Here is a 14,900-nt window from a genome sequence, read left to right on the forward strand (position 1 = left end):
TGGCCAGCTCCCTTTGCTAATGTCCACTGAAGAGATATAAAAACAGAAAGCTGAGCGTGGAGTTCAACACAGACTCAGGGAGCCAGCTGTCCCACCCACACCCTGGCCACTGCTCCGTCAAGGTGTCCCTGACCTTAAGAGCTCTCGCAGCTACCTTCACTTTGTAGTTCTTTGATGCATGTACTGCAGGGGGCCTCCTGCTGACCCAGAACTACACTGTCACTCAGTTCCATCCTGTTGGCTCAGCTGTGTAGACACGTGAATCTGTACTCCTGGTGCAAAGAGCACCACTAGAGAGCCAGGCAGGAGCCCGGCACAGACATGGCTGGAAACATCTGTCGTCAGTATGTAACGAGTGTGACAACTGCCTTCCTGGGCTGGCTTAGTGTGTGTGCTCTCCCACCCGCCCACTGCTTGCTCAGGAAGACCAAGCCCACCTCCCACCTGGCCAAGACGGAGGAGCACCCATCCAGACGTTACCCGCACTGGCCGAGCTCAACGTCTCCCTTCCCAGCAGTGCAGTGGTGGGAGCAATAAGGAGAGCGACATGCCAGGGTCCTCGTGGTGCCCATGGCTCCTTAGCTATGTCCCTTTGGCCCCTCAGACCTCTTCCTGAGCTCACCATCCTGCAGGGGCTTGGTGCAGAGAGCAGTTGTCAACCTCAGTCACAGGACCTGGAGCTCAAAGCCTCACCAGATCCAAGAAGCATCTCACACCACTCCTAAAGCAAAACCTGGCTGTCAGGTGCCAGATGGTGGCTGTCCTGACTCATCTAGACTCTGCCTGCATTCTTAATTTATAGGAACCTTGATTATAACAGCCCACTGTGTGCCCTCACCTGTGCAAGACTTCACATGTGTAATTGTGTGTGTGTGCGTGTGCATGTGTGGGTGGTACTAGGGATCAAACCAGGGGTGCTGTACCACAGAGCCACATCCCTAGCCCTTTTTATTTTGAGATGGGTCTCACTGAGCTGCCCAGGCTGGCCTGGGACTGCGATCCTCCTGCATTGGGAGAGTAGCTGAGATGCAAGTTCCATGGTGTTAGGCCTCATGACTCAGAGCTACAGGGTCAGGAGACAGATGGCAACTCCAACCCGCAGTGCCTTTCCACCCCCCCATGGCCTCACTGAGTGCATCTTACTAAACAGAGTCCTGAAGTACTTGAGATACTTCTCTTCCAAATGTCTAAGGAGCAGAAGCTCAGGGACCAGGCAGTTCACTGTTGAGTCCCTGCTGCTAGCCCCGCAGGTCTGGCTTCTGACTGTCTCCTTTGTGTCTTTCCCTGCTGACCCTGCCATTGCTCCTGGAATTCAAGTGATGCTTGTCGATTGATTAATAAGAAACATAGGCTGGTTGCAGTGGCACACACCTATAATCTCAGGGGCTTGGGAGGCTGAGGCAGGAGGATCGCAAGTTCAAAGCCAGCCTCAGCAAAAGGAAGGTGCTAAGCAACTCAGGGAGACCATGTCTATAAATGAAAAATACAAAATAGGGCTGGGGATGTGGCTCAGTGTTTGAGTGCCCCTGAGTTCAACCCCAGTACCAAAAATAATAATAGTAAATTCATTAGCAATGCTGTGTATCTTTGTAACATTTCAAAATTCTCCTTTAAACTAATTACTCATTAATGCTTTCTAAGTACCCGACAGTAGGCAGAGGGCTGTGGGAGGAGAAATATGAATTATAGAAGACAGTGCTCGTAAGGCACTCCATGTCTAGAAGACACAAATTAGGCATAGATAATATACCCAGTGCAGGGTGATCCTCAGACCAACCCCACAGGGACAGCAAAGCCAAGGTCATCATCCCTGCTTTGTAACTGGAGAAACAGCCCCAGAGAGGTGCAGTGCACACCTTGCTTGGCACCGTGAAGGGCAGGGCCTGAGGACCCAGGCCTGCCTCTGGGGCTGGCGGCACAGCTTAAGTGTTTCTTGGAACAGAGCTGCTCAGCCCTCCCTGTGCTACAGACCTGGCCTGACGTGTGCTGTCACGCTCCTCCACTCAGCTCCTCTCCTGTGCCTGGGTCTGGGGACACGGTCTCCTAGCACCCTACAGCTCCCTCCAGTCACCCGAGTGTCATTGACAACACGTCTCCTCCTCCCCAGGTTGTGATCAACTACTCCATCGTGAAAGGGCTGAAGTACAACCAGGCAACGCCAACCTTCCACCAGTGGCGCGACGCCCGCCAGGTCTACGGCTTGAACTTTGCAAGTAAGGAAGAGGCGACCACGTTCTCCAACGCCATGCTGTTTGCCCTGAACATCATGAATTCCCAGGAGGGAGGTAAGTGGGCTCAGCCTCAGCCTGGTGCTGAGACCCCTCTTGTCCTTCCTGTACCTGGTGCTGCTGCTCCATGGAGTAACGTCACGTGAGTCCTCAGAGAAACTTGCGGTCTGACTCTAGGTGTAGAGATATTAACTATGTAAAGGAGGGAAGAATGAGAGGGTATTTTGGGGGGTGCTGGGGGTTAAACCCACTGAGCCATCTCCCCAGCCCTTTTTATATTTTATTTTGAGACAGAGTCTCACTAAGTTGCTTAGGCCCCAGTATGTTGCTGAGGCTGGCCTCGAACTTGCCATCCTCCTGCCTCAGCTTCCCGAGCCTGGGATTACAGATGTGCATGTATCTTTTTGCCATCTGTGAGATACATGCTTGTACTTCCATGCTCCCAAAGCTGCATGTCCAGATCTGTCTTATGTTGGCCATCCTGCTTCCTAGAGCACATCTTTGACAGGAACGGGAGAGAACAATCAATAATTTATTCGTGAATTCAATTATCCATATGTTTAACAAACATTTGCTAAATACTTATTGAGTGCAAGAAACTGGTGTGGCAGAAGAGATAAGAACTCCTCCCTCAAGGCACCTCTCCAGGAGTTCATAAACCTGAAATTGCAGTATGTACTCTAATAAGGCTACATGCAGGACACTTGGGGAACAGACGAACAGCAGTGGGTGACTTTTCCCATGTGGGTCACTGAGGGAGGCTTCAACAGCAGTGGTGACATCTAGGCTGGAGTGGTGAGGGGTCAGGACTTCTCCAGACAGGTGTGCGTGGGCGTCCCAGGCAGAGGAGCTGCAGCACAGGGGCTGAGGAAGGCCTGGGCCTGGGGCAGGTAGGGAAGAGGCTGCAAGGAAACTGGGAGGGCGGGACCCTGCCCACCTCCTGGCACAGAAAGCCACCTAAGTTCCTGGGCGGCAGGAGTGACGGAAGCACCCTGTGTTACGATGTTTGGTCTTAGCCCCCTCTTCCTGACACAGGAGCTTCTAAGACCCTTGGAATTTCTGGAGCCAAAGGGTGTTGTCTTGTCAGTTAGTGAGGCACTGGTGGCTAGAAGCCTAGATTGCTTCAGGAAGCCAACCGTGACAGTTAGAATGTCCCACCCTACCCCACGGCCTCAAGGAAGAAGAAGGGCTGGGGACTGAGCCAAACACCCAATGCCAGTATGTCATCAGTCACACCTACCTGAGGGACCTCCTTAGAAACCCCAAGCAGAGGGGCCAGAAAGCTTCTGAGGTGATGAGCACCTCTGCAGGCTGGGAGGATGAGGCACCCACACTCTAGGGTCAGAAGCCCTGTTCTTGGGGTCTTCTGGACCTCACTCTCTGGACCTCCTCATCTGGCCATTCATCTGCACCCTTTTGGTAACTAGAGGTCTCCTTGAGTTATGTGAGTTGTTATAGCAAACTGTCAAACCTGAGGAGGTGTCAGAGCCCATCTGCCAGAGCAGCCTGGGGACCTACTACTTGGAATCAGTGTCTCCTAGGGGCCAGTCCTATGGGACTAAGCTCGTGACCCTGGGGTCTGCACAGACCCTGGTAGTTGGTGTCAGAAATGACTTAAATGGAGGACACACTCTCAGTGTCCACAGAAGCCCGTGTGTAGGGTGGCAGAGTGCTGTGCTGTAGAGGAACAGGGCCTATCTTTCTGCGCCCAGGAATGGGGACCCCACCCTCCGTGCAGCCAGGGGCTTCATGGAATGCCACGCAGAGATGCGCCTGACATTAGCAGCCTTGGCTTTCTTCTTGTTTTTTTTCCTTCTTGAGAGTACCTTGCCCGGGCTGGCATCAAGCAATCCTCCTGCCTTAGCCTCCCAAGGAGCAGGAACTACACCTGTGCACCGCAGCCCCTGACTGGACTTTCTGCTTTCAAACACATTGGCTGTCCCTGTGTATCACGATGGCATTCCTATGCAGAGGGCATTCCTGTAGTTGTTTGTCTCTGCACACTTGTCCTCTTCAGGTCCACTATGTCCTAGGGCATGTTTCCGAGTCAGACAACATATACACTTTCAATGTTCTACCAAGTGCCTTCCAGAATGAATGACATAGTTTACGTTCTGTGCAGCACGGGGGACGCTTGCCTGCAGCCTTTGCATGAGGCATCCTACTCCCATCAATCTTGGCACACATGAGACAACGGAAAGCTTTGGTTTGCTTTCTTCTTCTTTTTAAGTTGTAGATGGACACATATCTTTATTTTTTTTTTAATGAGGAGCTGAGGAGTGGACCCAGTGCCTCACCTGTGCTAGGCAAGCGCTCTGCCACTGAGCCCCAGACCCAGCTCTTCAGTTTGCTCTTGTGTTTACTGGTGAGGTGGGCGCTTCCCTAGATCTCAGTGGCAGCCTTGACCGGGTACTGTGAGGAGAGCCACCTCCTGCACCTGCACTCTCCTCAGCACCGTGGCCCACTCCCGAGACTGCACGGCCTCCAGTGAGTAACAGATCTTGTATTTCCTTTGATAATGAATGGAGCAGAGCAGAATCCTGTGGCATGTCCCAGCTCCGGGCAGAGGATGAATGTGCCTCTGTCACCACGCTGCAGCGAAGTCCTCTGTCTGATGTACTTGGAGGCGGCTTTATTGCTACCTGTGCTTGTCCACGTGGCCACAGAGGAAAGACACTAGTGTCACGCCCTACTCTCCTTCCACTAGAGGAGCTTCTTGCTCCTTCAGTGTCCAGCATCTGGACGCATATTGGCAGGCCACAGAGGGGTGTCTTGCTGCCCCAGCTCTGGCTTCTGAGAGCGACAGCCTGCAGCACAGCACAGAGGCTGATGCCCAGGAGCTGAAAGATCTGGAACCACCTGAAGCTCAGAGGGGTCTGGGAGTCCCACCACGCCTCTCCTCTCCTCTCCTCAGAGGGCAGTGCAAGCCAGAATCTCTGCGCCCACCAATCCCGGCACCATGGCCCTCCTGTGAAAAATGACAGGGGCCAAAGAGGCAGGATTCTAAGGAGCTTGAGATTCCCAGAGTTGTCTTTTTGTTTTTTGTTTTTTGTTTTTTTTTTTAGAGAGGAAGCTTGCCAAAAGTGCCTAGAAGGTGCATAGGAGCCTTCAGATGACACGCGCTTGTGTGTGCGCATGTGCGTGCCTACTTATGTGTTCCCAGTGAGCACCACGCAGGCGGTGAGGTGAGGCCATACAGCCAGCTGAGTCTAGGGAGGGCCGGGGCCAGGCTTCCTGAGGTCCCTCCTGGCATGCTTTCTTACCTCCTCTGCTCCTCAGCATCCCCAGCCCTGGGCCTCAGCGTGGCACCCCTTGCCCTGACACGTCCCTGGCTCCTGCACTTCCCTTGACTGGCTATCCACTTCTTTGTCCTTCTTGCTTGGGCGCTTGCTTTTCTCTCACTGGGTATCTGGCCCAGAAGACTTCTGTGGCCTTGGCCTCGGCCCAGGGCAGGATGAAGCGCCTTCCCCCTGCTCCTGGGCCTCCCTGCCTCTCCTGCCACCTGGTAATGTCAGGGCCTGGCTGACCTGTGCAATGTCAGACCCCAGCACCCATCACAGCGCTGCACACCCACAGCACCAGCCTGAGCTGCGGGGTGTCGAGGGCATGAGTATATGCTCATGAGGACACGAGTCACGTGCACGCCATCCCCGTGTTCCTCCAAGCCTGGAGCTGGGTGCCCTGCGTACAGCCGCTGCATGTGCATGTGTGTGCATGCACGTACTCCTGAACGTGTGTGTGTGTGTGTGTGCGCGCACTTGTGCTGAGGAAGTTCCTCGACGTCTGTGTGCCCGTCCCCAGCCCTGTAGCAACAGCACCGCGTCTCTAGGGTGAACACTCAGGCAGTGCTCAGCCCCTTCCTGACATGATGGCTACTCAATAAGCATAGCTTCCAAGACCCGCCATGACCATTCCAGGAGGCGCTGGGCTGGGAGAAGGGCCTGGCTGCCTGAGCGTCCGGCAGCCCAGAGGACGTTGCTGTGCGTGATGGCTGCCTTTCAGGTCTCCCTCTCCCTGCCACACCCTCAACCATCCCTTTGCTTTGCCACTCAGATGCCTACCTCTGGCTGCTCCTTTCCCCATGTTTGACAGATTGGTTTATTGATGTGGAAAACACGGTCCTGAAGCTTGAGTTAGCTCAGGGGCCCTGCTTCCTGATTGGTGAGCTGGCCTCAGGTTCATTAGTGGACATCCTGGAGAATCTGCTGCTCTCCACACTCTCCCCAGGAAGACGTCCCCTGCTCCCAGCAAGCCCTCGAAGCCTGCCCCTTCCATCCTCACCCACATGTTTTCCTGGGCATCTGTAACCCTTGCAAAGCCCCCATCATGATGGGGATTTGCTGCTTATGACTTGAAAAACACTAATAATAACAGCAACACCGCCGGTCTTCGTTCAGCAGGAGTCTGGTCACCTGCTAGAGAAAGGGTTCCTGGACTGAGTCGCTACAGTGACGTGAAAAAGGAACATGGTCCTTCCGCACGTAGTCCAGCCCCTGCTGAGCTATGCTGACAGGCAGATGTGAGGGTGGGGAGGATCTCGGGGTGTTGACTCTGGAGCCGCCTCCCTGGTGGCAGGAGGGGAAGCGAGGGCTGCTGGCCTCACCGAGGGCTTTGGAGGGCCATGTGCTGCAGAGAGCCCAGCTACACCCAGTCCACGTTGCTGCCCTCTGTGGGGCAGCATGGCCAGCACCCGCAGCCTCTGCACATTCATTGCTCCACGTTTAGTATCCTTCCTGCGGGCACCTCTTTGGTGTCAGTGTCCCCCGCCTGCTGGTCCTGTAGGTGGCAGGTTTGTGCAGTCTCATCCCCTCTGCCTCTCAGCACAGAGGGACAGCCGACCAGGAGGTCTGCCCTGAGCTGCCCTGGCTTTCCCACCTTCTGGAACTCAGCAGCCCCTGGCAGAGACTCCAGGTTCTATTCTCCTGGACTGGGCCCTTGTCCTGGCCCCTCCATTCCTTGGCTGTGTGACCTCCCTCAGCCACCTCAGTGTCCTTACTGGGACATGGAATGCTGATTGTCCTCCAGTCTTGACCAAGCTAGCGGCCCTTCTCCGTGGTGCCCACTGAGGACACTTGGGGCTAGGCCTGGTTGTGCTGCTTAGGTACGTGGTAGGGACTCTGGACCCTTTCCTGGGCCTCGGTTTCCTCATCTGTGAAGTGGGAGAGGCAGGGAGATGATGTGTACAGAAGGTTCTGGGGCACACAGCACAGCACAGATGTGAAGGGCTGTGGTGTGGCCAGTGGTACAACTAGCAGTAGCAGCAACTTGGCCAAGACCTCTGGGTAAGGAAGACACCTGCCCTGGGAAAGTCCAGCCCTCCACGAGCTCACGGAGTCAGTGGGAAGAAGCTGGCCTGTGAGTCGGAGTCTGGTCTTAGTCTTCTGCTTGCCTTGGAGCAGCAGTGCTCCACCTGCCCTGGCAGGTCCCTGGCCTGTGTCCTGGTGGCCTCTGCTCATCCTTAGCATTGCTATGTGGACCCTTCTCAGCTGTGAGCACACCGCTGGCTTCCCACGTCAGTGTCCCGCATCCTAGGGAGAGAACCATGTCCAGCAGGGATGGAGTGTGAGGGAGTGGACTCGCCTGTCCCTCCCATATCCTGTGCACCTTGCAGACCCAAGGCCACCTGCCCCACACCCTGCTCTGCAGACCAAGAGGAAGTTCCTGACCGGCAGCAGCACCGCCTGTGAAACTGGGCTCAAGGTGAGGGGTGCTATCTGTGATTGAGGGACATGGCCAATGGAATTGTCTCACACAGACATCGCACCCGTCACCTTGGCCTGCTAAGCAACGCCCCAGACCGAGGGCCACCTTCCCGCCAGCTGCCTGGAGGAACGCGCGTCCTGAGGTGCGTGCTGCAGGAGCATCCCGCGCGGCCTTGGACTGTCTGGGTTCCGGCACCAGCATGCTGAGGATGTGCCCTGGGACAGGCGTTTCTCCATCTTAGAATGGGTCACAGGGGTGTCTTGAGGACAGTATGAGACCGTGTGTAAAAGTTATTTGTCACTGAAAGTTACTTTAACAATCTGAAGTCCCTCTTTAAAACTCCTGCATAGGTTACCTCAGCCCCGGCAAAGAGCAGCTGGGAGAGCTCTGAGGGCAGCGGCCTGGCCTGGGGGGCTGGGGCCCTCAGTGAGGTCTGACCAGCAGCGTGGCCGAATGCGCAGATATGGGCAGTCTGTGCTCAAATCAAGGTCTGTGGAGCATCTACACCTTGGGACAGCAGTGCTCCCACCTGCCCTGGTTGTGCCACTTGTGTAAGGTTCCCTCTGCACTTGACAGTGTGACATGTCCCTTGTGGGGCCTGAATTCTGAGCATTCCACCACAGCCACTATCACCCTTTAGGAGGCTGTCCACTCGACTGCAGTTGACGTCCTTCTCCTTCTGCCAGCCCCAGGGTTATCTCCCTGACCCCAATGGCAAGATTGCCTCCAGGCTTCGCAAAACGACTTCCATAGGTACAGCCTGGACTCCCACGCCCAGTCAGGGCCACACCAGCGGGAGGGTCGGTGAGAGCCAGCTAGGGCCCACCACCTGTGGCCAGCACAAGTGATTGACAGACAGAGCACAGACTGTAGGCAGGTGACCATGCCATTCCTGGCTGTCACGTGGAGCGGCTGTAAAGGCTGGAAAAGCCTTGGTTTCTTCATCTTTCATGTGGTCATCTCAACCTCCTCAAAGCTGCCATGATAAGATGGCTGGGGTGTGGCCTGTACTCTGGGAAGCACATGAGAAGGCAGGCCGTGTTGTTCCTGGAGACCCTGGTCCCAAGACATCGTCCTGCGCTCCCACCTGCAGCGCATCTCTGGAGTGACACCTCGGGGCTGAGTCGCGACTCTCCGTGCCCTTTGTGAGGCCCAGGCTCCCTGGGTTTTCACAGCATCCCCGAGATTGTCAGGGGACTTTAGGAGGCTCACAGCAGCTAAGCCACTTACCGGAGGTCACTCTAATAAGAGCCCTCAGGTGGCCTAGAGCCCAGGTCTCCTGGTTCCCATTCCAGGACCAGGCTGCCAGCCTGCACATCCAAGCCATAGCCCTCCTTGACTGTTGCCCATATTTAGAAGCAAATGCCCATGTCTTCTAAAGTCAGTGAAGAATCTGCTAATGGTCATTTTCTATTTTCTCACGTAGTATATAGTCCCTTTCGTAAGAATGATAATTTCCTGAGTGGTGCTTACCTGTAATCCCAGCTACTCAGGAAACTGAGGCAGGAGGATTGCAAGTTCAAAGCCAGCCTGGATAATTTTTGGTGCCCTGAATTGAAAGAAAGAAAGAAGAGAAGGAAGGAGGGAGGGAGGAAGGGTAAAAGAAAAAAGAAAAAATTTCACGGGTAGCCTTCTGTCAACGTTAGCTCATGTAGCATGAGAGCAGCTCAGATACATCAGTAAGTAACTGACCCAGGCCCAGAAACCAAGTGCTGCCGGTGGGATGCAGCTTTCAGTTTCTAAAGTGGACGGGTGTGGGCAGGAGGCCTGCCTGCCTCCACAGACCAGTGGGTGCTTACAGCCGCCACGCGCTCCACCTGCTGCGCAGAGCCTGCCCCTGCCGCCTCTCCTACACACAGCCGCGGCTCCTGACCAATTCAGTCCTTGCTCGGAGCTCCCACAGCTCCAGTCTCACTCGGAATGAATCCACATCCATAAGCCCGCGGGGCCCCACCTGTGCTGGCCAGCTTGCTTCCATTTTGTATGTATGTGTGGTCTTGGGATTGAAGGCAGGACCCCGCACATGCTAGGCGAGTGCTCCGCCACCGAGCTACATCCCAACCAGGTATTTATTTACTTATTTGTTTAACTTACTTCATTTTTTGAGCCAGGGTCTCCCTAAGTTGCCCAGGCTTGTCCCAAACTTGCAATCCTCCTTGAGTTCAAAGCCAGCTTCAGCTACTCAGCAAGGCACTGAGCAACTCAGTGAGACCCTGTCTCTAAATAAAATACAAAATAGGCTGGGGATATGGCTCAGTGGTTCAGCGCCCCTGGAGTTCAATTCCTGGTACAAAAAAAAATAAAAACGGGAATCCTTTCAAAAACAAAAAAACAACTTGCAATCCCTCTGCCTCAGCCTCCAAGTAGCTGGGATGACAGGCGTGGCACCCTGTCTGGCCCCTGGCTGTCCTTCTATGCTGGCTTCCTCCCCACTCTACCTCACCCACCCACTGCAGTCCCCCGGCCTCCTCACCTTCCCCAAACGTGCCAAGCAAGCTCCTGACTCAGGGACCATACACTTAGTGTCCCTTCTGCCTAGCAGGGCCTTTCCTCCAAATACCTCACATGCCCTCCCTCCCCCACTGGGTCTCTGCTTAAATACAACCTCCCTGAGAGCCTGCCCCTGAGGCCTCACATGCCTCTCCAGTCCTTTCCCTCAGTGGCGTTTTCTTCTTGTGTGTAATGTCTTCTCCTGCTGCCGTCTCTCCTCTCTTAGGAGAGCAGCTCACACCCACCGTGGTCCCCGGGGCCTAGCATGGTGGCAGTGGATGATTACTGAGCAGCTCTTCTGGGCTTTACACCAGCTCACGAGGGTGAATAGGATATGGGCCCTGTGTTCATGGAGCGCACAGCCAGGTGGAGAAGAAGGACTTGTCCATCGAGGGTGTCATATGCCAGACAAGGAAAGGACAAGGCCTGGGGGAGCCTAGAGCAGAGACACAGAGGCAGGCCGAGGTGAGGACCCCTGGAGAGCCCCGCGCCGGGCACACCTGATCCGGGTCCTAAAGGGTAGATCCAGGTGTGCCAGTTGGAGAGGAGAAAGAGTGGTACAAAGAGAGGAAGCAAAACACACAATGGCACAGGGACCTGGTGCCACTCGCAGGGGCGCGTGTGGGAGGAGGGTAGGTGAGGTTTGAGGCGTGGGCTCAGGCCTGGGCGTGGGCTTTCACCTGGCGCTGCGAGGAAGGGCGAAGAGTGCCTGAAAGACCAGCACTCCGCTCAGTCCTCTAGTCCCCGTGCTCAGAGCAGAGGAGGCCAGCAGGGCTTTTAGGAGACTAGGCCAGGCGGTAGGCATTTAGGAGGCCTCAGTCCCAAAGTATGAATTTCCCAGGCAACCAGGGGGCACCACACACTCCTGGCCCAGGAGGAGCGGGGAGAGCCGCGCTTCTTCCTCTCTAACCCGTGAGCACAGGCTCTGGGGACCAGCCGCAGCAGAGACCAGCTCTGCCAGTACCAGGACTTGGCCAGTCAGGGGCATGCGGACCAGCCTGCCATGCAGAAGATACAGGCATGACGGCACTGAGCCTGTGGCATGGCTGGGCATAGGGTTGTGCTGCCCAGTGGTGGGCCCAGGGAAGTAGGGCAGGATGGCCCCCAGGTATGCTGGAGGGGTGATCTTGTGCAGGCAGCTGGTTGGGCTGAAAAGGAAAGTGGGAGATGGGTTAGGAAAGAGCAGATGTGACCGTGAGCAAAGGAAGCCCAGAGCCAGGAGGCCTGCGGAGGGCAGGAGAGCAGGCTCGAAGCCACCTGGTGCCTAGCAGCTCACTTCCTGGTCACCTGTCCCATCCCATCAGCCACAGGTATGAGGAGAGCCATGGTGGGAGGCCTGTGGTGAGCCTACAGGCTCAGAAAGCCCTTGGGGCCTTGGAGCTTGCTGGAATCAGGTGGACAGGAGGGTGCTGATAGGTTAGCTGGGAGCTTCATTAAAGATTGACATGGTGAAGCCCGTGGGCGGCTGGACAACATATCAGTTACCACTGCACCAGCCAGGCGCTGAGGAAGGACAGGTAAGTGGCCAGGATGCGAGAGGCGCCTCGCGGATTGTGCCGCAGAGCCCTGCTCGTAATGGTCAGCAGGGAGTGGACCCTCCACTGTTTCTGCTTCTGCCACTGTGACTGCACCGTGCTTTGCAGAGTGACCTGTAGGTGACGAGAGCTCCTCCCTCTCCTCCCTGCTGCCCGGGGCCTCTCCTTTTACTTCCACCTGCTCCTGGGGTGGGGGACAGGGGCAGGAGCGCTGGGCATTGGCATGAGTATCTGTCACTGCCAGCTGGAGGGCTTACAGTGACGTCCTTGCAGGAGTGGCGGGGTAGAAGCGGCGCCGTGGCTGGGCATCGGGAGGCCGGGGTCTAGCTGGCTGCTCTGCTGGCTGAAGACATGAGCCACTTTGGGGGAGCTGCTCACCTGTTCCAAGCTCTGTTTCCCTACCTAGAAATAAGGGCTAGTAAGCCCCACACTGGACGACTGGGGCAGGTTCCTGGCCAGAAGTGCTAAAGATGCTGTATAGACCATAAGGGGTGAAAGATTGTTAATGTGGTTGATTCTGTTTCAGGTTCATTTCCAGACTTGTTCCAGGTTCTGAAACATGCTTATTAGGAAAGGGAGGCACCACTCCTGAGTGGGACTATGCCTGAGTGGTCCCCTGAGGGGCAGCCCAAGTGGGACTCTGACTGTGGGCTGCTCCAGCCCGGCTGCCAGAGGCTGGGTCCCAGCCCTGTGTTGCCCTGGTGTGGGTGTGACTTTGGCAAGCCCCTGCCCTGTCCTGGGCATCAGGATCCCTCCTTGCAAGGAGTTGGGGGCAGGGGCCAGGGAAGGGGTGCTTCCAACTGGTACCCAAGGGGCACCAGGCTTCACGCCATCACTTGTTAGAGTTAGAAGAAGGCCTTTCCTCTGTCCCATGCCACTTTGGAGCACAATTGCAAGGACAGATGGGTATTGCTCCTAGGGATGCCTTCTGCCCCGCAGGTGTTCTACAGCCTGAGCCCTGGGGCCTAGTGTCACCCCTCAGGTGCCAAGGAGCTGGGCTGTCACTGCCTAGCCCAGGGCTGGGGCTCAGGTATGAGGATCTCAGGGATGACATATCAGCTGGCACTGGTGACCTGTGTGGGGCTTATCGGCCACTGTGAGCCTGGGCTCATGTGGGAGGACGAGGCGAGAGAGACTGGAACGCTCAGTTCCTTAAGCAAGCTGGGGAAGGGTCCGTCGGGGACCCCAGGTGGGGACAGTAGCCATCTCGGTTTCCTAGACAGGCGGGCTGCGTGTTTAGCAGGTGGAGCATAGTGTGCTCGGTGTGGGGGGCAGAGCCCTGCTGGGTTCAATCCTCCTGGGCACCCGTCCCAGCTCTGCTGCCATTTCCTGTGTGGCCTTGGCCAGGCAACTCTAAGGGTAGTGGCCATGCCGGGGCTCAGACCTGGGTCACGACTCCATCCCTCGTGGACACCAGCCTTCTTGCTCGAGGAACGGCACCCATGAGGCAGGCCGCAGCCAGGCTCTATCCAGAACGGAGGGAAAGGAGCCAGCCAGAGGGACGGAGAGAGCCCAGAGGAGGGCACTACCAGGGAGAGCCTGGGCCTCGGCCAGCTCAGACCAGGTGGCTGCCGTTCCCCAGCCAGAAATTCCATCAAGCGCCAGGAGCAGGTGCTGGATCCTTTGTCTCTGACACTCCTGGGATCTCAGGTTCCCTCTTCTCCGGAGGCCAAGGGATGCCTTTCCTGCAGAGATGAACTGGAAACTAAACCTGTCCCTCTGTCCCAGAGGAGCTGGGGGCTGGCGTCCAGAGCTGGATGTGTGTGGGGGCGGCAGGAGGGCTTCTCAGGAGGTGTCAGCAGCGCCTCCCCTAATCTGCCCGCCCAGGCTGCGCAAACCAAACGCAGGGCCCCCAAGGAGCCTGTGGTTCCTGCCTCCTGCATGCACACCCCTCAGGGGGTGGGTCCCAGAGGAGTGTCTCCACAGGGACTCTGGCCACCTGTTCATCCTAAGGCAGTGGGTGCTGCTCACACACAAGTCCAAACAAGGGAGAATCCCGCGATTCCACGGAGCCACTGCAACCAATTTGGCAAATTTCCTCTCCGTCCTTCTTTATTGTAGAGACAGGAGCTTCTTGGTCCTTGGTTCCCTCCTTCTCCTTTATGAGAAAGGGGTCTAGAGGGGCAGCACCTGCCTACTGAGTGGTAGAGCTCCACAGAGATCACCCTGAGGCCGTCCAGGGCTGAGCAGGGGCTGGAAGGCAAGAAGGAGGAACAGGGGGACAGAGCACAGGTCCCACCAGGCCAGCCTGCGCAGCCACCCCTGTGGTCCTGATAGGCCTCTGCGCGCAGCCCTGGCCAGATAGGTGTCAGCAGAGCTGTCCATGAGAACAGCTGGGCCCAGCAACACCTTCTCCTGGCCCATCTCTCCCAGGCACCACGAGGCCAGAGCACAGAGGCAGGGAGGCCACGGGTGCTGAGAGGCCACAGTAGGCCTCATGCATGTCCAGGAAAGGACTTGGCCGGGATGCTCCAGGCGGAGCTCTCCTGCGCCTTCCACGGCTGCAGCTCCCTCCTCTCCTGTGCCTTCTCCCCGTCTTCTTGCCCCTTTCCATCTCCTCCTCCTATTTGCTCTGTCCCTGCAGTCAGGTGGCTCAGCGGGGCATGAGCTTCACAGTCCTCTGTTCCTGGGGTTAAACCCAGCTCTACTCTTGACCCACCAGGGGCCTCGCTTCAGCCCCCAGGTCTCCAGGGAGACCCTGGAGTTCACAGCACAGCTCAGGGAGGGGTGTCAGGGTGCCCAGGTGTCCTGCGAGGGGCGTAAGGGTGTGCAGGTGTCCTGGGAGGGGCATGAGGGTGCCCAGGTGACCTGGGAAGGGCATAAGAGTGCGCAGGTGTCCTGGGAGGGGGTGAGGGTGACCAGGTGTCCTGGGAGGGGCATGAGGGTGCCCAGGTGTCCTGGGAGGGTGTGAGGGTACACAGGTGTCCTGGGAGGAGTGTCAGGG

At 56.7% G+C, this 14,900-nt stretch overlaps 1 protein-coding gene across 5 annotated transcripts in view; it reads left to right on the plus strand.

The window, feature by feature from the left end:
* The window catches only part of Evl (Enah/Vasp-like), a 139,014-nt gene that overhangs the window by 102,140 nt on the left and 21,974 nt on the right, over positions 1–14,900 (plus strand). For all 5 annotated transcript variants that reach the window (XM_046426283.2, XM_046426284.2, XM_046426285.2 and 2 more), the window contains exon 3: positions 2,108–2,285. In XM_046426283.2, coding sequence (XP_046282239.1) covers positions 2,108–2,285 — 178 coding nt within the window. The remainder of the gene's footprint in view (positions 1–2,107; positions 2,286–14,900) is intronic.

The sequence above is a fragment of the Marmota monax genome, unplaced genomic scaffold (assembly GCF_021218885.2).
Source record: "Marmota monax isolate L192 unplaced genomic scaffold, Marmota_monax_Labrador192_F-V1.1 WCK01_AAM20220418_F8-fsc00183, whole genome shotgun sequence".
In the NCBI taxonomy this organism is placed as follows: Eukaryota; Metazoa; Chordata; class Mammalia; order Rodentia; family Sciuridae; genus Marmota; species Marmota monax.